Genomic DNA, 27,586 nt, shown 5'->3' on the forward strand with positions numbered 1-27,586 from the left:
CTCAATCACCTGCAAAGTGATGGAAGGTGTCGCGACAGTGCTATCAAGTGCCACTTACTCACCAATGCTCAGTGTGGGTTCTATCAGGACCACTCGGCTCCAGACCTCATTACAGCCTTGGTCCAAACATGGATAGAAGAGCTGAAGTCCATAGATGAGATTGACTGCCCTTGACATCAAGGCAGCATTTGACCAAGTGTGACACCAAGAAGCCCTAGTAAAATTGAAGTCAATGAGAATCAGGGGGAAAACCCTCCAGTGGGTGGAGTCATGCCTAGCACAAAGGAAGAAGGTAGAGGTTGTTGGAGGCCAATCATCTCAGCCCCAGGACATTGCTGTAGGAGTTCCTCAGGGCAGTGTCCTAGGCCCAACCATCTTCAGCTGCTTCATCAATGACCTTCCCTCCATCATAAGGTCAGAAATGGGGATGTTTGCTGATGAGTGCAGTCCGTGCTCGCATGCAGCAAGACCTGGACAACATCCAGGCTTGGGCTGATAAGTGGCAAGTAACATTCGCGCCTGACAAGTGCCAGGCAATGACCATCTCCAACAAGAGAGTCTAACCACCTCCCCTTGACAGTCAACAGCATTACCATCGCCGAATCCCCCACCATGAAAATCCTGGGGCCACCATTCTCCAGAAACTTAGCTGGATCAGCCACATAAATACTGTGACAAGAGCAGGTCAGAGGCTGGGTATTCTGCGGTGAATGACTCACTTCCTGACTCCCCAAAGCCTTTCCACCATCTACAAGGCACAAGTCAAGAGTGTGATGGAATACTCTCCACTTGCCTGGATGAGTGCAGCTCCAACAACACTCAAGATGCTAGACACCATCCAGGACAAAGCAGCCTGCTTGATTGGGACCCCATCCACCACCCTAAACATTCACTCCCTTCACCACCGACGCACTGTGGCTGCAGTGTGTACCATCCACAGGATGCACTGCAGCAACTCGCCACGACTTCTTCGACAGCACCTCCCAAACCCGGATCTCTACCACCTAGAAGGACAAGGGCAGAAGGTACATGGGAACAACACCACCTTCACGTTTCCCTCCATGTCACATACCATCCCGACTTGGAAATATATTGTCATTCCTTCATCGTCGCTGGGTCAAAATCCTGGAACTCCCTTCCTAACAGCACTGTGGGAGAACCTTCACCACACGGACTGCAGCGGTTCAAGAAGGCGGCTCACCACCACCTTCTCAAGGGCAATTAGGGATGGGCAATAAATGCCGGCCTCGCCAGCGACGCCCACAACCCATGAATGAATAAAAAAAGTAACATTCTCTCACTGCCACAACATTGCCTTTTGGAGGCACTGTGGCTTTGTTAAGGCTGTTTTGACTGTTTTTCCTCTGGTGGGAGAATGCAGAACAAGGGGACTTAACATTAAAATTAGAGTTAGGTCGTTCAGGGGTGATATCAGGAAGCATTTTTTCACACAAAGGGTAGTGGAAATCTCCCACAATAAGCAGTTAAGGCTGGGGGGTCAATTGAAAATTTTAAAATTAAGATTGATAGATTTTTGTTAGGTAAGGGTCTTAAGGGTTAAGGAACCAAGGCAACTCGATGGAGTTAAGATACAGGTCAGCCATGATCTCATTGAATGGCGGAACAGGCTCAAGGGGCTGAATGGCCTACTCTTGTTCCTTTGCTAGAGAGAGAGATAGAGATACAATGATAGACAGAGGAATGGAAAGATAAAGAGTGGAGTTGAGGTTGAGGATCAGCCACGATCTGATTGAATGGCAGAGCAGGCTCGGGGGGGCATATGGCCTTTCCTGCTCCTATTTCTTGTTCTTATGGACAAAGAGAAAAGGAATAACTGTCCGAGAGAGAGAGAGAGAGAGAGACAGACACGTCGGGAGAAACAGGCAGAGAGAGATATGAAAGAGAAGGGAAGGATTCCGATAGAGCAAAAGGGAAACAGAAAACTGTTCACCTCTCCCTCCGCATGGCTCTCTAGAAAGTGAAGACTGCTTCTATCGCGGCATAACTGTGGATCAAAGTACACGGTTAGATCAGGCAGAGGCTCTCTTTCTATCGTTGGGGGTGGGTGGGGTGGGTACAATTTGATAACCAGATATGGTATTTGCCCTCCATTTTTAGCAGATAACATTTTTAGAAATTGATCCAGAAATATTGAGGTTGAGTAAATGATGGCAATGGAGGTTTGGATAACTTGGAGACGTGGAGCTGTGTCCTTCCCTCACTGGACAGACTGATCCTGGGTTTGTACCTCTACAGATTCAGCTTTACCTATTCTGTCCCTTATCATTAAGGTGCACTTCTTAGAGAGTTAATAATCAGTACCGAAACTAGGGCTTCCCTGAGACCAGATGCCGTCACTCTGAGATCTTCATGTATACTGTACCTTCAATCCTATTCATATCTTGACATCTGTAGCGTGGCTCATTCATACAGGTGGATTTAGATTTATTTCCATACTAATGTTAGCTGTGGCTCAGTGGGAACACAATCGCTTCTGAACCTAGCCTGATTTTATTTTCCATTAACTGTTGCTTTCACCCATGAGATATTAAACCAGGGCCCCCTTTGTCTATTTCAGTGGACATAACAGATCCAACAGCACTGATGCAAGAAGAGATGGGGAGACCCCTAGTGTTCCGATGACCATCTATCCCTCAACTTGCTGCTCGGGTGTGAAACTGGCGGTAGAAATCGAAGCCTCAAAGAAACCGTTCGATTTTCATTTCAATGATCGGAAACACTAGTTTTATGCCCAAGTGGTAAGCTTTTTGTTCATTCATTCTCGAGCTGTGGGTGTCGCTGGTAAAGCCACATTAATTGCCCACTCCAATTACCCTGAGAAGGTGTTGGTGGAACTTCTTCAACCATTGATGTCGCTGTTTGATTCAACTGAGTGGCTTACTAGGCACTTCAGAGGGCAGGAAACCTAATAGTCAACCACATTGGCGAGGGACTGGAGGCATATATAGGTCAGACTCGGTAAAGACGGCAGGTTTCCTTCCCAAAACCATTGGGAAACCTGGCGAGAAGCTCAGCACTGAGGATTGTCAGAGATTTAGGGGTCCACGTACATAAATCAATAAAAGCTAGTGGACAGGTCCAAAAATAATTAAATAGGCTAATAGAATGTTGACCTTTATCTCGAGAGGGTCGTACAGAGCTCTAGATAGACCCCATCTGGAGTACTGCGTTCAGTTCTGGGCACCGCACCTCAGGAAGGATATACTGGCGTTGGAGGGGGTGCGGCTCAGATTCACCAGAATGATACCAGGGCTAAAAGATTACATTATGAGTACAGGTTGCATAGACTAGGCTTGTATCCCACGGAAGATTAAGGGGTGATCTAATTGAGTGTTTAAAATGATTAAAGGATTTAATAGGATAGATAGAGAGAAACTATTTCCTCTGGTGGGGGAGTCCAGAACAATGGAGCATAACCTTAAAATTAGAGCTAGGCCATTCAGGGGTGATGCCAGAAAGAACTTCTTCACACAAAGGGTAGTGGAAATCTGGAACTCTCTTCCCCCCAAAAAACTGAGGCAGGGGGGGGGGGATCAATTGAAAATTTTAAAACTGAGATTGATAGATTTTTGTTAGGCAAGGGTATTAAGGGTTACAGAAGCAAGGCGGGGAAATGGAGTTAAGATGCACATAATTGAATGGTGGAAATGACTCGAAGGGCTGAACGACCTACTGCTCTTCCTGCATGCCTATGTTTTTACATGAAACGCTGGTCACTGATACCATTTTTAAAAAAAATCCAGTTTCTATTAAACTGAATTTAAATTCTTAAATTGCTATTTGAACTCATGTTCTTTGGGTCATTAGCACAGCCGCTGGGTTATCAGTCCAGTAACATAACCACTACACTACGCTGATGGTTGAAATCTAGTCCATTAAATGGTTAATTATCTCATTGCAATTTGTGGGATATCAGCACTAATTGGTTGCCTGGTTTGCTTACATTACAACAATTGATACTAACTAATAAATTTAGCAATTGATACTAGCTCAATTGCTAAATTTAAATCTGAGATAGATGGCTTTTTGGCAACCAAAGGTATTAAGGGATATGGGCCAAAGGCAGGTATATGGAGTTAGATCGCAGATCAGCCATGATCTTATCAAATGGCAGAGCAGGCACGAGGGGCTGAATGGCCTACTCCTGTTCCTATGTTTCCTATAACAGTGCCTCATCTCAAAAGTACGTGAAAGGTGTTAAAAATGCAAGTACTTTCCTTCCTCCGATTCCCTGTCCCTCCCACTATATCTGTATTGTCTCCTACTTAGTATATAGTGATTAATAGGACAAATCTGACTTGTAATAGTTGCATTAAGCCAGAGTCAAGTCCCTCAGGCCCTCGATTGGTCAGTCTGTGGTCCCAGGTGATATCTAACACCCGTTCATCCTCCTTGTATGTGTTTGTTGTTCTAATCTGATCATGATTGGTTCCCATCCTATGATTTTTGACTCATGAAGACAGTGAAACTTTGTTTTTTTTATACCAGAGTGGGGGAGAGGAGATAAGGTGCATAGAGTGGGGAATTTAAAATAAAAAATATATAACTTTACAGCAGGCCCATCAGTATCTGAAAATAGTTTCCTTTCAGAAGAGTTACATCACAAGCAACAGGACCCGGAACAGCAAACAATCTTCTCTCTTCTCAAATGCTGATGATCCTGTTCTATATTTAGACCAACTTCTATTTTTGTTTTAGGCCCAGAGTAGTTCAGACTGCAGGGCCCTACATGGGTCCTGTCCATTTACCAGTGTAGTTTCCACTGGCTCATTGCACTTTCACAACTTGTTACTTTATGAGCAGGTGAGTGAATTTACCATGGCAAGTTCTTCTATCTGATTTTCTCCAGTCCCTGTGCGTAGTTGCAGCTGTTTTAAAAATTTACCCTTCAGTGTGTCGAAAACTTAAACTTAATATTACCTATTATATACAATGCATTAACTCCCAAACACTTAATTCAGACAAGCAAGAGTTTATTAAGAAACTTGTACAAGTGGAAGTGTACCCCAAACAATGGTTGAGGCTACGTCTTCGTTGAGTTCAAGAAACAGCTCACGTTTATACAGTTCATTAACAACGCCCACCTGTCATAGAATATGAGCGTACACGTACATTCTTTATTGGTTCAGGCAGTTAGTCAATCAAAATAGGGAACCCATCCTCTGGTTCCCATGGCCGTCTCGATATTTTGGACACAGGCCTGGGAAAGTGCTTTTCCCTAAGGAACGGTCTTTATTATCAGTAGGTCTGTACCTAGTCTCAAGGCTATATGGTCATTCATTTCTGTTAGTCAGACAGTTATCAGCACATGAAAGCTACACAATTGTGCTTCTGTGTATGTTTCGTGAGTAACTATTATGTGAGCTTTAAATTGAATTAGCTGGTCAGTTAATATGGTCAAATATCAATCATGCATTTCTACATTCGTGGGTTAGGTGTATTAGAGAGTTAATATGGTCAGGTATCTCTTTATGCATTTCCACAAGTGTGCAAAAATGACAGGAATATCAATGGGGCAGCATCTGCACTGATGAAATTATTTCAGAAACAGATTAGTTTCCACTTTGGGAAGGCAAAAACACATTGAAATTTCAGTCCGATTCCACAGGTGCACCATTCCTCCAAGTAGGACGCAATCCATGGAAGATTCTAGACAGTGGTTGTTGGTCCCTATTGGATGGTGGGGCCCATCCCAGCTGAACAGGGATTCTGTCCCCAGCCTGAACTGACAGGGTGAACTTTCCAGGAGAGTCACTGCGCACTGATAGTGAGTAGGAACACTGGGTAATGTAACCCCCAAACATAGGAATATGGAGTCCAATTATTAGTGTCCCACTACAGCCCATACTGAACTCCACCCTGGACCCTTCCTGTCTGTACACTGACCTAGTGCCTCATTGGGGATCACCCAGCCCTGGACATCCTGCAGAATCAGCACTGTGGGACTGGGTGAGTGGGTCTCGTGACCCTGTTGCTGGGCCTCTGACATCACAATGGGAGACAACGCTCACTCAGCTCGAGCTGGAAACTGTTAAAGGGCCATTAGGAATTAAACTTGGAGCGTGGCCAGTTAAAGGGGAGGGACAGAAAATCGACCAAAAATGTTCATATAATGAGACCAATATCGCTTATAAGCTGAATTATGTAAACTCCACTTTCGGTCTGGGTCTGGATTCCCCAAAAACCTCCAACTCGTTCTGTCCAGTTGAACTGAACTGATTCCCCAATAGCCTGAAACAAACAGGAAATAAACAGATTGAACAACAGTGTAAATAACGGAGACTGGAGTTAATATTTTACTAATAATTACAGGCAAATATTACCCATGTGACTGAATCCCATTGATATTTTGTTACATTAAACATTAACAAACACTTACCAGATCCACTCCAGACTTTTGCAGTTCTCTATGAGGCTGCGGAGAGTGGGGACAGATCGGTCTGTAAGAGAGTTTAATCTCAGGGACAAAACCTTCAGCGATTCATTGGTACTGAGAGCGGAGGCAAGATTCTCGGTACAAGAATCTGTGAGACCAACATCAGCCAAACTGGGGATCAGAGAAATCACAGGAATCAGAGTAAATCCTCAGTGCTTATTAATAACACCATTACTGATATTAATAAACAATGTACATTATTTGTAACACTATTGCTGATAACACAGTATACATTACATTAGTAACACCATTACTGATACTAATGTAGTGTTTATTAATAACACTATTACTGATCATAAGTGCTAGACATCCAGTTATTATAAACACAATCTGTACTTACCACAGCTCCTGTATTTTACAGTCTGGGTTCCTCAGAGCCGCAGACAGTAGTTCCATTCCTGAATCTCCCAGTTTATTGTAACTTAGTCTAAACACAAACAGACAGAGAGTGAGAAACAAATTGAATCAAACCAGGGATCAGATACTATTTTTCTATCTGATATTACAGGAAACACTGAAAACACTTCAGCAAATTAATAACCAGATTTTTCTGTCACTGACAATGACTCTCACTGTTCCAACTCCCCATATATTCAGGGACTGTTAATAAATGTATTTATTAAATAAAGTGCTGTCTGTGTGAAGCCTTTAAATGTCCATCAGTCCAGTCTCATTCTACCATGATCAGAATTACCCTCCTGGATGTCAGTGACCGGCCTTGTCCTGTTTGGAGAAACATGTCTCATTTCTGCTGCTCCTTATTCTGCCAGATTTGACGGGAATGGGGAGATTTTCGCTGAATTAAATGATAAAGCGGTGATTTCCAGCACTTTATATAGTTGTGTATATTAGTCTGTATAATAGCTTGGAGTGAGTTATATTGTAAAACGGCACTAACTACTGCTGTAAAATCCATCCCACAAGATTTTATGTAACAAGGAGAGTTTATTCTTTCCCGTTACAAGTCTTAAACGTCCCTGTACTCCTCATTTATAGGGGAGGGGAGCCTCTCTCTTTATTCCCCTTTAAACTGGCTCTACATTTATTTTAGGTGTAATAAGCCCAACAGTTTTTGGCGAACTTTCAGAAGTTCCCTCCCCGAGCAGAGCCTCACACAAGGGGCAGATTCCCGCAAATTCCCGGGTTTACCCAGGAGCCTCCTGCTGTGTGCAAGGCCCCACCACTGGCTGGTGTCTGCACTCCTAGGCTAATACCTCATGACCTGTTAGATTTGAACCTTTTGACCGGCAGATTTAAGATTCTAAATGTCATTCTTTACTTAGTGTTCAGGACTGTGAATAATTCTAAACATTTACAGCTGAAAGAATTCCCATTTCCCCAATATTCCCAATCCAGGAAACTTCTCCCTCAACAAGACACCTTGCACAGTATTGGATTAAATATACTGTTAGTTATTTAAACACATGTTCATAGAAATTTACAGCAACAGAAGGAGGCCATTCAGCCCATCGTGTCTGTGCCGGCCAAAAAAAAGCTATCCAGCCTAATCTCACTTCCCAGCACTTGGTCCGTAGCCTTGCAGGTTACAGCACCCTATTTGCATATCCAAGTACTTTTTAAATGCGATGCCTCTAGCCCCTTTCAGGCAGCAAGTTCCACATCACCCTCTGGGTGAAAATATTTCTCCTCAGCTCCCCTCTAATCCTTCTACCAATTACTTTAAAATCAATGTCCCCTGGTTACTGACCTCTCTAAGGGAAATAGGCCCCTCATAATTTTATACATCTCAATTAAATCTCCCCTCTGCCTCCTCTGTCCCAAAGAAAACAACCCCAGCTTATCCAATCGTTCCTCATAGCTAAAATTCTCCAGTCCTGGCAACATCCTCGTAAATCTCCACTGCACCCTCTCTAGTGCAATCACATCTTTCCTGTAATGTAGTGACCAGAACTGTATGCAGTACTCAAGCTGTGGCCTAACTAGTGTTTTATGCAGTTCTAGCATGACCTCCCTGCTCTTATATTCTATGCCTTGGCTAATAAAGGAAAGTATCCCGTATGCCTTCTTAACCACCTTATCGACCTGTCCTGCTACCTTCAGGGATCTGTGGACATGCACTCCAAGGTCCCTCTCTCCCTCTACACCTCTCAGTATCTTCCCATTTATTGTGTATTCCCTTGCCTTATTTGCCCTCCCCAAATGCATTACCTCACACTTCCAGATTGAATTCCATTTGCCACCTTTCTGCCCACCTGACCAGTCCATGATAGCTTCCTGCAGTCTACAGCTTTCCTCCTCACTATGAATCAGATGGCCAATTTTTGTATCATCTGCAAACTTCTTAATCATTACATTTAAGTCTAAATCATTAATATACACCACAAAAAGCAAGGGACCTAGTACTGAGTCCTGTGGAACCCCACTGGAAACAGCCTTCCAATCACAAAAACACCCATCAACCATTACCCTTTGCTTCCTGCCAATGAACACATTTTGGATCCCACTTGCCACTCTCCCTTGGGTCCCTTGCTTATATTTTATATTTGCATTCCGCTGTCCAGCCTTATTAAATATGATTTATTGTAATTAAATTCACAGACTCTCACTGACCTGTATTTACTGATCCGATAAAGAATGTAAAATCCCTACTGGTTCACAAGGATCCATTTTAGATACTCCAGTCCTGAGGGAATTATTTTTCTGACCAGTCTGCCATGTGGGACTGTGACAAAAGCCTTGCTAAAATTCATGTAGACTACATAAAGCTCGCTAACCTCATCAACCCTCCTTGTTGCCTCCTCAAAAAATTCAATCAAGTTAGTCAGACACAACCTTCCCTTAGCAAATTCACGCTGACTGTCCTTGATTAATCCATGCCTTTCTAAGTAATGATTAATACAGTCCGTCCGATTGTTTCCAATAATTTTCCCACCACCGAAGTTAGGCTGACTGGCCTGTAATTACTCTATCCTTTTCTCCCTTTTTAAACAACAGTATGTTAGCAGTCCTCCAATCCTCCAGCACCGCGCCTGTATCCAGTGAGGATTGGAAAATGATGGTCAGAGCCTCCGGTATTTCCTCCCTTGCTTCTCCTAACAGCCTGGGATACATTTCATCCGGGCCTGGCGATTTATCTACTTTCAAAGATGCTAAACCCCTTAATATTTCCTCCCTCACTATGTTTAACCCATCCAATATTTCACACTCCTCCTCCTTAACTACAATGTCTGCATCACCTTGCTCTTTTGTGAAGACAGATGCAAAGTATTCATTAAGAACCATACCCACATCATCCTTCTCCACACATAGGTTACTATTTTGGTCTCTAATAGGCCCTACTCTTTCCTCAGTTATTTTTTGGCCCTTTATGTATTTATAAAACTTCTTTAATTTTACTTGCCAATATTTTTTCATGCCCTCTCTGCTTTCCTAATTCCTTTCCTGTCCTGCTTCTAGTTGAAATGGTGGATGTGGATAATATTTTAAATTAATTATCTGTTCTGCCGGCTTATATTTTATATTTGCATTCCGCTGTCCAGCCTTATTAAATATGATTTATTGTAATTAAATTAGCAGACTCTTTCAGTGATCTGTATTTACTGATCCGATAAAGAATGTAAAATCCCTACTGGTTCATAAGGATCCATTTTAGATACTCCAGTCCTTAGGGAATTACTAACCGATCCTCATGTCATATTTGTGTTGAATGTTTCTTTCTGGTTTAACTGGACTGTATTTCTTGTAATACGGAGCAATAACACAATCCATGACTGTTCTACAATTCGCCTAACAGTTAGAGACAAAAACACAGAGGGTGCAGAACACTGAGGGGGGTGGGGGGGAAGGGGAACAGCCAGAAGTCGTGGTCCATGTGGGAACCAATGACACAGGAAGGAATAGAATCAAGGTCCTGCAGTCAGTTTCAGGAGCTAGGAAGGAAGTTAAAAAGCAGGACCTCAAAAGTAGTAATCTCAGGATTACTCCCAGTGCCACACACTAGTGAGTATAGGAATAGTAGGATAAGACAGGTTAATACATGGCGGGAGGAATGGTGCAGGAGCGAGGGCTTCAGATTCCTGGGATATTGGGATCAGTTCCGGGGCAGGAGGGATCTGTTCATTATGGATGGATTGCACCTGAACTGAGCTGGGACCAATGTCCTTGCGGGGAGGTTAATTGGAGCTGCGGAGGAGGGTTTAAACTAATTTGGCAGAGGGATGGGCACCAGGATGAAACATTAGAGGAGAAAGAGGATGCACAGAGGACTGGGAGGGACAAGTAGCACTAGAGAAAAGAATAGTTCAGAAATTGGAAAGATCCAACAGGGGGCAAATGTGAGGCCATCTAAGATGAGTTTAGAGTGCATGTGTGTTCACGCACATGGTGTGGTAAATAAGGATGGTGAGCTGCAGGCTCAAATCACCACATGGGACTATGAGATAGTGACAATAACAGAGACCTGGTTCAAAGGGGAGGATTGGGTACTTAATATTCCCGGCTACAAAGTATTCAGCAAAGGTAGGGAAGGAAAGAAAGGAGGGGGGTGGCAGTATTGATCAAAGAAACTATTATAGCACTGGAAATAGATGATGTAGTTGAGAGGTCAAAGACAGTATCTATTTGATTAGAATTAAGGAACAATAGAGGAGCTACTGGGTGTATAATATAGGCCACCAAATAGTGGGAAAGAGAACTTTTTTTTTAGGAACTAGAGTGATAGACTTCAATTATCCCAATATAGACTGGGACAGTGACAGTGTAAAGGGCAAAGAGGGGGAGGAATTCCTGAAATGTGTACAAGAGAACTTTCTGGAACAGTGTGTTTCCAGCCCAACCAGGAAGGAAACAGTGCTGGATCTAGTTCTGGGGAATGAAGTGGGGTAGGTGGAGCATGTTTCACTGGGGGAACATTTAGGGAACAGTGATCATATTAGGTTTAGAATAGTTACGGAAAATAACTAGGATCAAATGTGAAAATGCTTAACTGGAGGGGGGCAAATTTCATGTTAAAAAGGGATCTTGCCCAGGTGGATTTGAATCAAAAATTGGCTGGCAAAACAGTAATTGAACAATAGGTGGCCTTCAAAGAGGAGATGGTACAGAGTAGACACATTCCTATGAAGGGGAAAGGAAGGGCATCCAAAGTTAGAGCTCCCTGGATGACTAAAGATATAGAGATTAAATGAAACAGAAAAAGGAGGATTACGATGAATGTAAGGTTCATAATACTGAAAGGGTGGTGGAAGCAGAATCAATAGTAACTTTCATAAGGGAATTGGATAAATATTTGAAGGGAAAAAATTTACAGGGCTGTAGGGAAAGAGCAGGGCAATGGGACTAATTGGATAGCTCTTTCAAAGAGCCGGCACAGGCACGATGGTGTTCTCCTAGGTACACTACTATGATGATACTATGACAGTTACCTCAACCCCTGACATTTGTACAGTACAGGTCCCAGCCGCTGGAATCCTTCATGCTGAATGTTGCAGTTCTGTAGATTGAGTTCTTTTATTGTATCACAGGGCGCAATGACATGAGACAGCACCGCACAGTCAATCGGGGTCAGTCCCAATTCATTAAATGTAAGTGTTTCTACAGACCCCACTGTTGCACGAGCCAGTACTTTATTCTGAGACTCAAACAAGTAATGCAATGTGTTCAGGTAGTTCCTTTTATCAGTAATACTCGCTGTCTTTCCAATCTGTCTTTCAACCTTCTCCTTCACCCAGTCAATCACACTGCAGATTGTTTGATGAACAAATGGACCCAGAAACTTCTCCAGGGGCCAAGCTGACTGTGTGGAGGAGAGACCAGCAACAAAACGGAGAAATATCTCAAATCGCCCATCTTCCTTGCTATAGGCTTCACTGAGGAGTTTCCCGATGTCCCCTGGATCTGGAGTCAGGAATTGTGCGAGTGCGGCTACAAACTCTTGGATTGTGAGGTGAGGGAATGTGTACACCACGCTCTGGGCAGATTCATCTCTCTCCAAAAGTTCCATCATGAATCCAGACAGGAACTGGGAAGGTTGCAGACTGTACTTGATCAAATCTCCATTTCTAAACACAATCTTCTTCTCGGAGACTCCTGCGAAGGCCATCTCACCCACCTTCAGTAACACATCACGGAGGGATTCAATCTCTCGACCATGGTTCTTCAGGATGTTGTAAATATAGTAGGAATATAGTTGGGTGATGGTCCTGGGAACTTGCTGCTGTTTCTTGTCTCTTTGTGTGAAGAAGGGACCCAGTGACAGACCGAGGATCCAGCAGTAGGAAGGGTTGTAACACATGGTGTACAGGATCTCGTTCTCCTCCACATGTTTGAAAACAGCTGTTGCCACCTTCTGATCTTCAAAAAACTTATTGAAATATTCCTTCCGTTCCTTACCAACAAATCCCATGATTTCAGCCCAGACACCGATCTCAGCCTTTTCCAATAAATGTAATGCAGTGGGGCGGCTGGTCACTAGCACTGAGCATCCTGGGAGCAGACTGTGTTGTATTAAACTGTACACAATGTCAGACACTTCACACCAGTCTTCTGGTTCCGTGCACACGTAATCAGCCTCTGTATTTTTTCGACTGTCAAAATCAATACTTCCCTTGAATTCATCCAAACCATCAAATATAAACAGCAATTTCTTTGGATTCTTCCAGACATCTTCCAGAACATTCCGCAAGTAAGGATAAAAAGTTAGTATCAGATTCTTCAGGTTTATACTACAGTCAATAGCGTTCAAATCCCGGAATTTAAAACTGAAAACAAATTGAAACTGTGGGTATATTTTCCCAGTGGCCCAGTCATAAACAATCTTTTGTACCATTGTTGTTTTTCCAATCCCCGGGACTCCGCTCACTGCTGCTGAACTCCCAGAATTGGATCGCTGGAAGAAACTTTGTACTTTCTGGCGCAAACTGCCCCCCCAGGAAAAACTGCTCTGGAACAATTGATCAGTTCGGATTTTTTCCAGCTCTCTCCGGAGAAGTTGCTCTCTCCACTTTTCATGATCTCTGCCTCTTACCAGCAGTTCATGTTCGACAAGTGTCCGATCTCGAACAGTAGAAATAACAGTGAGCTCAGCATATCGATCAATCAGCTGGAAAATCTTAACCTCCTGCTTTATTAGGATCGTGTGCACTCTCAGTGTTTCAGTTTGCACCCGGAGTGTTTCCTTGTGTTTCTGTTGAACATCTTCAATTGAAATAGACAGAAAGTGGCTCTCAATATTAGTTGCAATGACATAAATAAAACTTCTCAATGCCATTTTACTATTCAGTAATAAGATTGCAAGATTTAATTCACAGCTTCAATAGATGTGTGTAAAAAATTCAATTTTGTTAATGGAAACTTCACTTGAAAGTGAACAATGGCCGAGAAAAGTTTCAAATCCTCACTTGATCCTAATATTTACTGAACATGGAGATTTCTATGAAGGTGATATTTTCCCTCTGATGATTAATACTAACAGCCCTGCCCACTAGACATCATTAAAATTCCACACATGATTCTGGTTATACCATAGTAGAGGTTCCAGTGGATCAATCTTTGATATTGTCAGTGGTGCTTACGTTCTGCAGAAACGGGAAATAAGGTATTGGGTATCACCGGAAGAGAGACAGACTGTGAATGGACAGAAGTTTCACTTGGCGTCCTATTTGATCCTGAGCTGAGCTTCCGACCCCATAGCCTCTCCATCACTGAGACCACCTACTTCCACCTCCGTAATATCGCCCATCTCCATCCCTGCCTCAGCTCGTCTGCTGCTGAAACCCTCATCAATGCCTTTGTTACCTCTAAACTCGACTATTCCAATGTTCTCTTGATTGGCCTCCCATCTTCCACCTTCCGTAAACTTGAGCTCATCCAAAACTAGTATTCTAACTCGCAGCAAGTCCCATTCTCCCATCACCCCTGTGCTCGCTGACCTACATTGGCTCCCGGTTCGGCAAAGCCTTGATTTTAAAATTCTCGTCCTCCTTTTCAAATCCCTCCATGGCCTCACCCCTCCCTATCTCTGTAACCTCCTCCAGCCCTACAACCCTCAGAGATCTCTGCACTCCTCCAATTCTGGCCTTGAGCATCCCCTATTTTCTTTGCTCCAGCATTGGCGGCTGTGCCTTCAGCGGCCTAGGTCTTAAGTACTGGTATTCCCTCCCTAAACCAGTCTCTTAACAGAAGTTCCAAATAAAATACATCAAAACCCCTCACCCTAAGCTCTTAATACCTTAAATTCTTATTCGCATCCATACCATCAGAATGGCAGTAACCTTTACCTCTGATCATGTGACTATCAAAGAGCAGGTAATACCCCAGATAACCAGCCCGAGTCCTGAAACAATAGCATTTAACTCCTGTCTAATCATAGTCTGTCCTTCTCAGTGCACACAACATTTTAATGTTTCGCATTTCTCCACCTCTTTCCCTACGGTTTATGATGAGCCAGATTTCTAGAGGTGCGGCAAACCGTTAACATCTGGCTCAAGGCACAGCTCTTTGTGAGCCCAGAGTGACTGGATTCACAGGGTAACAGAACCATGTCGAGAATGCATGGGACCACATATTGCATTAGTTCCAGCCAGCAGCGTATGGGGGCTCACGGCGTGCCAGGGTCCAGCCAGCTGCGTATGGGGGCTCACGGCGTGCCAGGGTCCAGCCAGCTGCGTATGGGGGCTCACGGCGTGCCAGGGTCCAGCCAGCTGCGTATGGGGGCTCACGGCGTGCCAGGGTCCAGCCAGCTGCGTATGGGGGCTCACGGCGTGCCAGGGTCCAGCCAGCTGCGTATGGGGGCTCACGGCGTGCCAGGGTCCAGCCAGCAGCGTATGGGGGCTCACGGCGTGCCAGGGTACAGCCAGCAGCGTATGGGGGCTCACGGCGTGCGAGGGTCCAGCCAGCTGTGTATGGGGGCTCACGGCGTGCCAGGGTCCAGTCAGCTGTGTATGGGGGCTCACGGCGTGCCAGGGTCCAGCCAGCTGTGTATGGGGGCTCACGGCGTGCCAGGGTCCAACCAGCTGTGTACGGGGACTCACGGCGTGCCAGGGTCCAACCAGCTGTGTATGGGGACTCACGGCGTGCCAGGGTCCAGCCAGCTGTGTATGGGGACTCACTGTGTACCAGGATCCTGCCAGGTGTGTACGTCCCACATAAGAGGTTAGTGTGCAAAATTAAAGCACATGGGATTGGTGGTAATATACTGGCATGGATTGAAAATTGGTTAACAGACAGGGAACAGTAGGAATAAACAGGTCTTTTTCGAGTTGGCAGGCAGTGACTAGTGGGGTACTGCAGGGATCAGTGCTTGAGCCCCAGCTATTCACAATATATATCAATGATTTGGATGAGGGAACTAAATGTAATATTTCCACGTTTGCTGACGACGCAAAACTAGGTGGGATTGTGAGTTGTGAGGTGGATGCAAAGAGGCTTCAGGGCGATTTGGACGAGTTGAGTGAGTGGGCAAATACATGGCAGATGCAGTATAATGTGGATAAATGTGAAGTTATCCACTTTGGAAGGAAAAACAGAAAGGCAGAGTATTATTTAAATGGTGATAGATTGGGAAATGTTGAGATACCCCAGAGACCTGGGTGTCCTTGCATACCAGTCACAAAGCAAACATGCAGGTGCAGCAAGCAGTTAAGAAGGCAAATGGTATGTTGGCCTTCATTGCAAGAGGATTTGAGTACAGGAGCAGGGATGTCTTACTGCAGTTATACAGGACCTTGGTGAGACCACACCTGGAGTATTGTGTGCAGTTTTGGTCTCCTTACCTAAGAAAGGATATACTTGCCCTAGAGGGAGTGCAGCGAAGGCTCACCAGACTGATTTCTGGGATTGCACAACTGTCGTATGAGGAGAGATTGGGTCGACTTGGCTTGTATTCACGAGTTTAGAAGAATGAGAGGGGATCTCATTGAAACATAAAATTCCAACAGGGCTAGACAGACCGGATGCAGGTAGGGAGTTTCCCCTGCCTGGGGGGGGTCCAAAACGAGCGGTCACAGTCTCAGGATGCGGGGTAGGACATTTAGGACCGAGATGAAGAGAAATTTCTTCAATCTGAGGGTGGTGAACCTAGGGAATTCTCTGCTGCAGAGGGCTGTGGAGGCCAAGTCACTGAATATATTTAAGAAGGAGATAGATAGATTTCTAGATACAAAAGGCATCAAGGGGTATGGGGAGTGAGCAGGAATATGGTATTGAGGTAGATGATCAGCCATGATCGTATTGAATCGCGCAGCAGGCTCAAAGGGCCGAATGGCCTCCTCCTGCTCCTATTTTCTATGTTTCTATTCACAGAATATCTGGATCCTGCCAGGTGTGTCTGGGGATGCATATCAACAACAGGGTGCATTTATATAGTGCTTTGAACATAGTAAAACGTCCCAGGGCGCTTCACAGGTACAGCAAACAAAATTTGCCACCGAGCCACATAAGGAGATACTAGAACAGGTGGCCAAAAGCTTGGTCAAAGAAATAGGTTGTAAGGACCATCTTAAAAGGCGAGAGGGGTAGAGAGGTTTAGGGAGAGAATTCCAGAGCTTAGGGCCTAGGCAGCTGAAGGCACGGCCGCCAATAGTGGAGCGATTAAAATGGGGGACGCGCAAGTGCCAGAATTGGAGGAGAGCAGAGATCTTAGTGAGTTGTTGGGCTGGAGGTGGTTACAGAGATAGGAAGGGGCAAGATCATGGAGGGATTTGAAAACAAGGATGAGAGTTATAAAATTGATGTTTTCTCGGACAGGGAGCCAATGTAGGTCAGTGAGCTCAAGTTTATTAAGGGTGGAAGATGAGAGGCTGGCCAGGAAAGCATTGGAATAGTTGAGACTAGAGGTAACAAAGGCATGGATGAGGGCTTTAGCAGATGAGCCGATGCAGGGGCAGAGACGGGCGATTTTTTGGAGGTGGAAGTAGGCGGACTTGGTGATGGAGCGGATATGTGGTCGGAAGCTCAGCTCAGGGTCAAATAGGACGCCAAGGTTGCGAATTGTCAGGTTCAGTCTCAGACAGTGGTCAGGGAGAGAGATGGAGTCGATGACCAGGGAATGGAGTTTGCGGTGAGGACCAAAGACAATGGCTTTGGTCTTCCCAATATTTAGTTAGAGGAAATTTTTGCTCATCCAGTACTGGATGTCGGACAAGCAGTGTGACAAATGAGCGCCAGTGCGGAGGTAGAGCTGGGTGTTATTAGTGTACGTATGGAATCTGATGTCCTGTTTTCGGATGATGTCGCCAAGGGGCAGCATGTACCTGAGAAATAGGAGGGGGCCAAGGATAAATACTTGGGGGACTCCAGAGGTAATGGCGCAGGAGCGGGAAGAGTATCCATTGCAGGTAATTCTCTGGCTGCAACTGGATAGATGAGAATGGAACCAGGAGAGCGCAGTCCCACCCAGCTGGACAATGGAGGAGATATGTTGGAGGAGGATGGTATGGTCAACCGTGTCAAAGGCTGCAGACAGGTCAAGAAGGCTGAGGACGGATAGATTATCACAGTCACAAAGGATGTCATTTGTGACTTTGAAATGGGCCGTTTCAGTACTGTGGAAGGGGTGGAAACCTGATTGAAGGGATTCAAACAGAATTGCGGGAAAGATGGGCACGGATTTGGGAGGCAACAACACGTACAAGGACTTGACAGGAAAGGAAGGTTGGAGATGGGCCGGTAGTTTGCAAGGTGGGGATCAAGAGTGGGTATTTTGAGGAGAGGGTGATGACGACAGATTTAAAAGGGGAGGGGACAGTGCCTGAGGAGAGGCAACTTTTAACAATATCAGCTAACATGGTGGCCAGGAAGGGAAGTTGGGCAGTCAGCAGTTTAGTGGGAATAGGGTCGAGGGAGCAGGCGGTGGGTCTCATGGTCGAGATGAGTTCGGAGAGGGCATGAGGGGAGATAGAAGAGAAACTAGAGAAAGATGCAAGTTCAAGACTAGTGCAGGGGGGGAACCTTGGGGGAAATTTGGCTTAGTGGGAAGGGAGGGAAGCGGCAGAGGCAACTGTACAGGTCTCAATCTTAGTGACAAAAGTCCATGAACTCCTCACACTTTTCGTTGGCGGTAAGGTTGGAGGGGACAGAGGAGAAGGATTTAAGAAGACGGTTTGTAGGGAAGAGAAGCCAGGGGTTATCTTTGCATTCCAGGTGTGTACGGGGATTCACAGTGCACCAGGACCCTGCCAGGTGTGTACGGGGATTCACAAACGATAGCGATGAGCAGCTGGATTAAGTGAAATAATGCAATGTCTGCACATTTACAGGATATGTTAGCAATCATGTGAATTGTAATTTGAATCTACGCAGAATAGTTGGGGATTGATGACAAATCCAAACGAGGTTAATTTCTGTTTCCCCAGCCTTTGAACTTGATTCCCAGATTCTGACAATCTCTAAACCAACGGCTACAGTCGTTCATTCTGATTCTCATTGGTGAGCTAGCCGACTTGAAATCTCCATTTCATCACTTACCTTTCAGGTGACTGGGTATTTCAGATAAACCTCGTCCGATGTCCATATAATCAAATTGATCAGAACCTGATAAAATCAATTAGCTTTCATGAAATCAGATCTGTGTATTATTATAGTAAATTCTGCAGTTTCAATCTGAATTTGAATTCAGTGTGTGATTTTACCATACCAAGTTCCTGTACTTCTTTCAGTATTTTGTCCAACTTTGGTACCGCATGGTGCATTTTCACAAAGGATTCCCACATCTCCCTTCGGGCCCGAGAGCCTTTCTCCATCACCAGATTTAGGAGAAGTTTGGAACTGTCCGCCCGGTTTCCCTTCTCCACGAGCTCGGTGACTTTCTGTAAATAATAATAATGAATATATTGGTCTCTCCTTTTCCCAGTCATATTAAAACTGTTTCCCTTTGATTTCAGACCACGCAAGAGTTATACCTGAACCGTTCCCCTGTCACTGACCGATCCAGTGGGTATTTACACCTCTTTGTATCATTGTTTCAGATTCACAGTATTTTCAGTTTTATCCATTTCTTTCCTATTTGGCCTGTTTCTCTTCTGTAACATTCTATGATTCTATCAATATTCTGTTAGTTCTGTGATGTTTAAATAATCCAAACTCCTCCTGTGTCCCTAAATCAAAAGCAAAATACTGCGGATGCTGGAAATCTGAAATAAAAACGAAGTGCTGGAAAAGCTCAGCAAGTGAGGCAGCATCTGTGGAGAAAGAAACAGAGTTAACGTTTCAGGTCAAAGACCTTTCGTCAGAACTGGAAGATGTTAAGGAGTTAACAGTTGTTAAGCAAGTACAGAACCAGGGAAAGGGGGGAGGGAGGGGAGGAAAGAACAAAAAGGGAAGGTCTCTGATAGGGCGAAGGGCAAGAGTGATTAAATGACATAAGGGATGATGGTGCAAGGCAAGGAGGGTGGGAATGGGACAAGTAAAGAAACAAAAGATTGGTCAAGAGTAGCTGGAAATGGCAACAGCAGAATCATTACCAGCAGCAGTAATCCCACAAAAAAAAACGGGAGCAGTGGTTATGATCTGGAGTTATTGAAATCGATGTTGAGTCCGGAAGGTTGTAAAGTGCCTAAACGAAAAATGACACTCTGTTCCTCGAGCTTCATTGAACAGTATAAGAGGCCGAGGTCAGAGGAGTCAGAGCGTGAGTGGGACAGGGAATTAAAATGGCAAGCGACCAGCAGGTCAGGGTCATGCTTACGAACTAAGCGCAGGTGTTTAGCAAAGCGATCACCCAATCTGCATTTGGTCTACTTAATGTAGAGGAGACCACATCGTAAGCAGTGAATACATTATACTAACTTGAAAGTATAAGTAAATGCTCTTTCGCCTGGAAGGAGTGTTTGGGGCCCTGGACAATGGGAAGGGAGGAGGTGAAAGGGAAGGTGTCGCATCTCCTGAGCTCGCATGGGAAGGTGCGGCAGGGAGGAGAGCGGGTGTTGGGGGTGATGGAAGAGTGGACCAGGGTATCGTGGAGGGAGCGGTCCCTTCAGAATACTGAAAGAGAGGGGAATACGTGTTTGGTGGCGGGATCGCACTGGAGGTATCGGAATACGTTGAATGTGGAGGCTGCTCGGGTGGAAGGTGAGGACAAGAGGGACCCAATCATGGCTCTGGGAGGGAGGGGAACGGGCAAGGGCAGAAACGCGGGGAATAGGACGGACACGGTCGAGGGCCCTGTCAACTATAGTGGAGGGGAATCCTCGGTTGAGGAAAAAGGAAGGCATATCGGAAGCACTGGTGTGGAAGGTGGAAGAGTCAGAACAGATGAGACGGAAGGACTGGGAGAAGGGAATGGAGTCCCTTACAGGAAGTGGGATGCGAGGAAGTGTAATCAAGGTAGCTGTGGGAGTCGGTGGGCTTACAATAGATATTGGTAGACAATCAATCCCCAGAAATGGAGATAGAGAAGTCGAGGAAGGGAAGAGTCGGAGATGGACCATGTGAAAGCGAGGGAAGGGTGGAATACGGAAGTAAAGTTGATGAAATTTTCCAGTTCAGGGCGAGAGCAGGCAACAACACCGATAGTCATCAATGTTCTGACGATGCCACCATCCACACTAGTGCTTCCGATATGTCTTCCTTTTTCCTCAAAATCGAGGATTCCCCTCCACTGCAGGTGACAGGGCCCTCGTGTCTGTCCTATTCCCCGCATTTCTGCCCTCACCCATTCCCCTCCCTCCCAGAACCATGATAGGATCCCCCTTGTCCTCACCAGCCTCTGCATTCAACATATCTTCCTCCACTATTTCCAGCACGATCCCACCACCAAACACATCTTCCCCTCCCTTTTCAGTATTCCGAAGGGGCTGCTCCCTCCGCGACACCCTGGTCCTCTCCTCCATCACCCCCAACACCCACTCTCCACCCCATGGCACCTTCCAGTGCTACCACAGGAGATGCAACACCTGCCCCTTCACCTTTTCCGTTTCCACCGTCCAGGGCCCCAAACACTCCTTCCAGGTGAAACAGCGATTTACTTATACTTCTTTCAATTTAGTGTACTGTATTCGCTGCTCACAATGTGGTCCCCTCTACAATGGGGAGACACAGATTGGGTGATTGCTTTGCTGAACACCTCCGCTCAGTCCACTAGTGAGATGCTGACCTGCTGGACGCTTGTCATTTTAATTCCCCATCCCACTCTGACCTCTGTCCTTAGCCTCTTAAATTGTTCCAATGAAGCTCAACGTAAGCTCGAGGAACAGCACCTCATCTTTCATTTAGGCACGTTACAACCTTCCGGGCTCAACCCTGATTTCAATAACTTCAGATCATAACCACTGCTCCCATTTTTTTTGTGGGACGATAGCTGCTGGTAATGGTTCTGCTGTTGCCATTTACAGCTCCTCTAGACCCATCTTTGCACCATCATCCATTTTGTCAATTAATCACTCCTGCCCTCTACCCTATCACAGACCTTCCCTTTTGTTCTTTCCTCCCCTCCCCCCTTTCCCTGGCTCTGTACCTGCTTAAAAACTTTAACATTTTCCAGTTCTGACAAAAGGTCTTCGACCTGAAGCGTCAACTCTGTTTCTTTCTCCATAGATGCTGCCTCACTGAGTATTTCCAGCAATTTCTATTTTTATTTCATTGTGTCCCTCCCACTTACCCGATGTTCATGTCCACTGAAATGCCTCGCGTATGTTAACAACAAGCTGACTCCATCCACCCCTTCTTCAACCGCCTGTTCTAGTCTGTCCCGGTAGAATTTTGTCAACTGGAACAGCTGGTAATCGTTGCATTTTGTCAGATACTCAGTGATTGCAGTGTTCGGATCTGTGAACAAAAATGGAGAAAACTAAACACATTATCGACTTTCTATCCGGGCAGTTACATTTCCTCTTATACCGATCGGCTGAAGCCTCCTGTGAGCCACGTTATCAAATACCTTCTGAAAACCTCTATACACCGCAGGTGCTACATTCCATCGATCTATATAGTCACCTCTCAGCAAAGCTGTATCAAATTTTTCAAATACGACTTGTCTACAGCTAATCATTTCTCCCCTCATCGTGCCCTGTATCTCTAAATGCTCATTAATTTGCCCTGGAATAACAGACTCGAGGAGTTTGACCACCACTGACAGATTAATTGGTTTCTAGTTACCCGGTTGATCCTCTCCCTATTTGAACACAGAAATTACTTGGACTCCTTCAGTCCGCCTGTATATTTTTGATAAAACGAGGATTGAAAATTGTGGTCCCTCCTATCTCCTCTCAGGCTTTCTTTGACAGCCTCGGATGTGTTATCTCTGGACCCAATGACTTATCCACCTCGGCGATGTTTCTCAGATCCAAATCCTTCTCTACAGTTAGATATAACTATGGTCCCACATCCTTCTCTATTATACCAACAGTCTCACTTCCACCATTATTTTTAGAAACTATAGGAAATATTTTGAATCTCCCCAAAACTTCATCCTCCACAACTAGCTTCCCCCAGTTCCCTCTCTATCACACCTCCACTGCTTGCTGGCCTGCAAAACCCACCGAGAATTGCGCTATTTCCCTTCCTATTGCTTAACTGTGCACCGATGGATTCTATCTTAACATAGCTGCCTGGAACAGCCTTATGTTCTAAACCTCTCCGCCGCTCTACCTCTGTTCTCCTTTAAGACGCTCCTTAAAACCTACCTCTTTGACTAAGCTTTTTGACACCTGACCTAATATCTCCTTATGTGGCTCTGTGTCAAATTGTGTTTGCTAATGCTCTGGTGAAGCATCCTGGGATGTTCTACTACATTAAAGGCGCTATATAAATGCATGTTTGTTGTTCTAGCACTGTCATAGAACCATTTATTAATATGGGCGTCCACAACTATTCTTCTCTCCCCTCAAAATGTTATAACCAGGCGCATTTCGCTCTGAGTCCTGTGAAAACTCAGACTCCATTTTATAGATAATAGATCACATTTCATGATTCTGGCTTTCCAAATGTGTTGGATTTGTAGATTCAGACATAGCACTCAATGCTAACTATAATTTTCTGGAACGTAAACGTGTTTTCATTTTGGTTTTTTAAAAAAAATACCAAATGGCTCTCAATACTTCAAAGCCCCTTTCCTTTTTTCCTGCTAATAACTTTTAACTACTTCATAAATCTTCAGTTTCAGCTCCAACAATTTTATGAATTCCACTCTGGTCTCAGGTCCAGAAATTTCCCACCCTCCAGTCATTTCAGCTGATACCCTTCCCACTCCTCCATTCAGCCAGACTGTAAAACCATTGTTGGTCGGTTCAGACTGTGACCGTCTCTTCCCTTCTCCCTGAACTCACTCTAGTGTCCCAAGACCGTGAACTCTTCCCTCCTGCTCCAGCCCTGCAGCCACACATTGACCTGCCTCATATTTCCCTCCTTAAGTGGCCCAGTGTAAAACAATCTGGAGATCACCTTGAGGCCTTGTTTTTTTTAGTCTAGTGCTTCAGTCTTAATATTCCCTCTATAAACTTATTTCTATCTGTGTTACTGGTTCTGACCATGACTTTCTTTACTCTCCTTCCCTTCTCAGAGATGGTCCCACCCATTCCAGGATGTTCTTCCCTCTGGCACCAGGAGGCAACTTACCATTTGGGACCTGCTCAGGGCTGCAGAAGAGACTGTCTATTCCCCTGACTATAGAATTTCCCACTACTATCGCTCTCCTACTCCTGTGCCCCTCCTGTCTTTCACCCCATCCCCACTCTGGGTGTCCCCCTACTCCCTTGTCTCACACTGTTATTCAGGAAGACCATCCTCTGAGTCACTATCTCCATCCATCTTACAGTCCCCAGTACCAGATATCTATTGGACAGTTCCAGTACTCAGGAGATCCCTCCACCTGTGACTGCACTGTCCCTCTAGATGGTCACTCACTTCCATCTATATTCACAGGTCCTGTGCTGTTTCCTCTTCCTGTGTGAGCTGCAGGTTCTTGCATGAGATCTGGACCCTTTATCGTGAGAGAAATTATATTTTAAAGAATTTTCTGAATCTACCTGTGTCCTTTCTCATTCTGCTTGAAGCTATTAGATCTTCTCCCCTGTTTGGACCTTCAGCCATGGCAGTGACAGCTATGCCAAGATTTCAATGCTCTGTAATAAATATAAAGTTATAGGAGGGTTAGACAAATATTAAAATATGAGCAAAACATTGCCTTGTTGACCATGATATCAAGTCCCTCCTCCCCCATCAGTAAAACAGCTGTTAACTGTCGGATTGAGCATTTCCCGAGTATTATGATCAACACTCCACATCAAGTGTGACACAGCCAGCTGCCCAATGAAATCCTGAGAGTCCCGCTGATCTCCACAACCCAGTTCCAGACAGGTTCCCATCGGCCGAGACGCTGCACTGGGAGCGCCCATTGGTAAGATTTACTCTCAGTGCAGGCCAGCACCAGCCTTATTCCTGAGGTAGTGAATATTCTGGTGGGAAATATGGAGCGGGGTGATCATTGATGAATTAAATGACCCTTCACTTGGTTTTACACAGTCTGGAGCTATTGTATTATTTTTATTCACAGATTTTATATTGAATACTTTTGATTTTGAGTTTTGATATTAAATTCTGGTACTCTACGAACACAATATCAGCCACATAAACTATATATAGTTGAGTGCGATTCCTCTGGTCTCTATGGACAGTGACATTGTCTGTGGAGGTGTGTCCTAGTTGGTGCTTCTATTTGCATATATTGATATCTCGGAGTCAGCACCTGACTTATGAGCACTGTAGGTGAGGATATTTACCAGTTCTAATATTAATACTAGTGTATAATGTTATCATGTAACTTTAAACAGTTAGATGGTGCACGGAATTTATGTTTCGAATATCTTTAGGGGTCTTACAATCTCAAAACGGTATTAATACACAACTGGTAGATTTGACAGCTGTTTCACAATGAATATTCTCCACTTGTGAGTGTGTCTCGCTGTTTGTGTGTATGTTCCCACGCATGTCCGTCCAATCGAGCTATCAGGAAGCGTCTTTTCCTTTCCCCACTGTAGAAATGTAAAAGCGATCAAGTCTCGGATCAGTAATTTCTCCAAACTATAGTTGAAATTATCCTCCGGCATTAATTTATAACCAAGTTTGAGACCTTGTCAAACACAGTTATCTGCTGTTTCATTCACGCAGACACTAGTATAATAAACACACGGCAAAAACAACTTGCATTTCCACAGCGCTTTTAACATCGAACAACATCCCAGGGCACTTCACAGAAGCCAAATCAGACAAAAGATGGGCACTGAATAAAGGAGTTAAAAGGAGGGGTGGCCAAGAGGTTGGTCGAAAAAGTGGGCTTTAGGAGGGTCTTAAAAAGGAGGAGAGGGTGGTGGAGAGGTTTAGGGAGAGAATTGTGGAGCACAGAGCCGGAACAGCAGAAGGAATGGCCGTTGTAGATGGGGTGAGGACAGAGTGAAATGCACAAGAGGCCAGAGTCAGAGGAACAGAGAGGTATTGGTGGTGCAGGTTTGTAGGGCTGAAGCAGGTTACAGAGACCGGGAGGGACGAGACTATGAAAGGATTTAAACACTGGGCTGAGAGTTTTAATTTGGAGGTGCGGGGGACCAGGAACCAATGTAGGATCACAAGGACAGGGGTGATCGGTGAGCAGGGTTTTGGATGCACCTAAGTTTATGGAGGATGAAATGAGCAAAGTCAGCCTGGAGAATATTGGAAACATCCAGTCTGTAGGTGATAAAAGCATGGATGAGGGTTTCAGCAGCAGTTGGGCTGAAGCAGGGATGAAGATGGGCGATGTTATGGAGGTGGAAGTAGGCGGTCTTTGCGATAGAGAGAATATCGGGTTGGAAGCTCAGCTTGGCGTCAAATAGGACACTGAGGTTGCGAACAGTCTGATTCAATTGGAGACATTGGCTGGGACGGGGGATGGCTGGGACGGGGGATGGAATCACTGCCGAGGGAACAGAATTCATGGCGAGGGCCGATGACGATGTCCTCGGTCTTCTCGATGTTTAATTGGAGAAGTATGTAGCTCATCTAAGAATGGATATCAGACGAGCAGCGTGATAAAGCAGAGGCAGTGGCGGAGTCGAGAGAGGTGTTGGAGAGGTAGAGCAGAGCGTAGTCAGCTTACATGTGAAAACTGACTCCTTGTCTTCGGATAATGTCTCCAAGGGACAGCATGTAGATGAAAAATAGGAGGGGGTGAGGATAGATCCATAGGAGACTCCAGAGCGGGAGCGGGAAGGGAAGCCATTGATGAAGATTTTTCGGCTATGACTGGAAGGTAAAAGTGGAACCAAGCGAGGGCAGTCCCATTGAGCCGGACAATGGAGGAGAGGCGTTGGAGGAGGATATCGTGATCGACAGTGTCAAAGACTGCAGAGGTGGAGAAGAATGAGCAGGGACAATTTACCACGGTCACAGTCACAGAAGATGTCATATTTAACTTTGAATATTGCCATTTCAGTGCTATGGCATCAGTGGAAACCTGATTGGAGAGATTCAAACATGGAGTTGTGAGAAAGATGGGCAGAGATTCGGGAGGCAACAAAACATTGAGAGGAAAGGGAGGCTGGAGATGGAGATCCACGTGTCCATGTATTCACCCATGTGTCAAACTGGGCACATCACTTTCTTCAGAAATACACAAGTCTCATTTGTGGTTTAATGTTATCGAATAAGTTACACGCATTTCACTAACATGACATTCAATATGCTCTGACTGGGCGACTGGAATCTCCCAGTTCCACCGGAGCAGTTCACTTGTTGTAGGCTACAGAATTAGAGCAAGTGTAAGAATTAAGCCAATAACGGATAAAATTTAGTATAATTATAATCAATAGTAGAAATAGAATGAAATGTACTATGAATCTATGTATCTATAAATGTAAACTGTACTGTGTATTAATATAATATGAACCATGTAATGTGTATTCAATAAGAAAGTGCTGGTGGGCTGAGAATGATGCATAATAGTTTTAACTGAAAACTTGACTATAATAACCAAGAGAATGCAGACAACATTAAAGTGGGAATTAACAGACCTTGGGGAAATCACAGGCGCTAAGGGAGGAACGTGCTAGAATAGCATAATGTCTAAAAGACATGTAGATAAAGGGACTAAAGGTTAATTAACTCAAGGAGCCACGCAGGCTTAGGCCTCTCTATCTCGAGCCTCCGCAAGCTAGTGAATAGAAGTCTGTTTATACAAACGGTTCTGTGAAGGCTGGCAATGTA

The 27,586-nt window shown here is 44.9% G+C and overlaps 1 protein-coding gene and 1 long non-coding RNA gene across 4 annotated transcripts in view; one reads left to right on the top strand and one right to left on the bottom strand.

Annotated features, from left to right (window-relative positions):
• LOC137320280 (uncharacterized) overlaps positions 1-27,586 on the top strand; it is a 410,687-nt gene that overhangs the window by 188,096 nt on the left and 195,005 nt on the right. The gene's annotated exons all lie outside the window — the stretch shown is intronic.
• The window catches only part of LOC137320270 (NACHT, LRR and PYD domains-containing protein 3-like), a 30,865-nt gene continuing 8,256 nt past the window's right edge, over positions 4,978-27,586 (bottom strand). For all 3 annotated transcript variants that reach the window (XM_067982058.1, XM_067982057.1, XM_067982056.1), the window contains 8 exons: positions 24,376-24,471; positions 22,011-22,177; positions 19,050-19,221; positions 18,881-18,946; positions 11,842-13,612; positions 6,798-6,884; positions 6,401-6,568; positions 4,978-6,252 (listed from right to left, as the gene is read on the bottom strand). In XM_067982058.1, the coding sequence (XP_067838159.1) occupies positions 6,162-6,252; positions 6,401-6,568; positions 6,798-6,884; positions 11,842-13,612; positions 18,881-18,946; positions 19,050-19,221; positions 22,011-22,177; positions 24,376-24,439 (2,586 nt within the window). In that variant the 5' untranslated portion in view covers positions 24,440-24,471 and the 3' untranslated portion in view covers positions 4,978-6,161. The remainder of the gene's footprint in view (positions 6,253-6,400; positions 6,569-6,797; positions 6,885-11,841; positions 13,613-18,880; positions 18,947-19,049; positions 19,222-22,010; positions 22,178-24,375; positions 24,472-27,586) is intronic.

Source organism: Heptranchias perlo, chromosome 3 (assembly GCF_035084215.1).
Source record: "Heptranchias perlo isolate sHepPer1 chromosome 3, sHepPer1.hap1, whole genome shotgun sequence".
NCBI classification, from domain to species: domain Eukaryota; kingdom Metazoa; phylum Chordata; class Chondrichthyes; order Hexanchiformes; family Hexanchidae; genus Heptranchias; species Heptranchias perlo.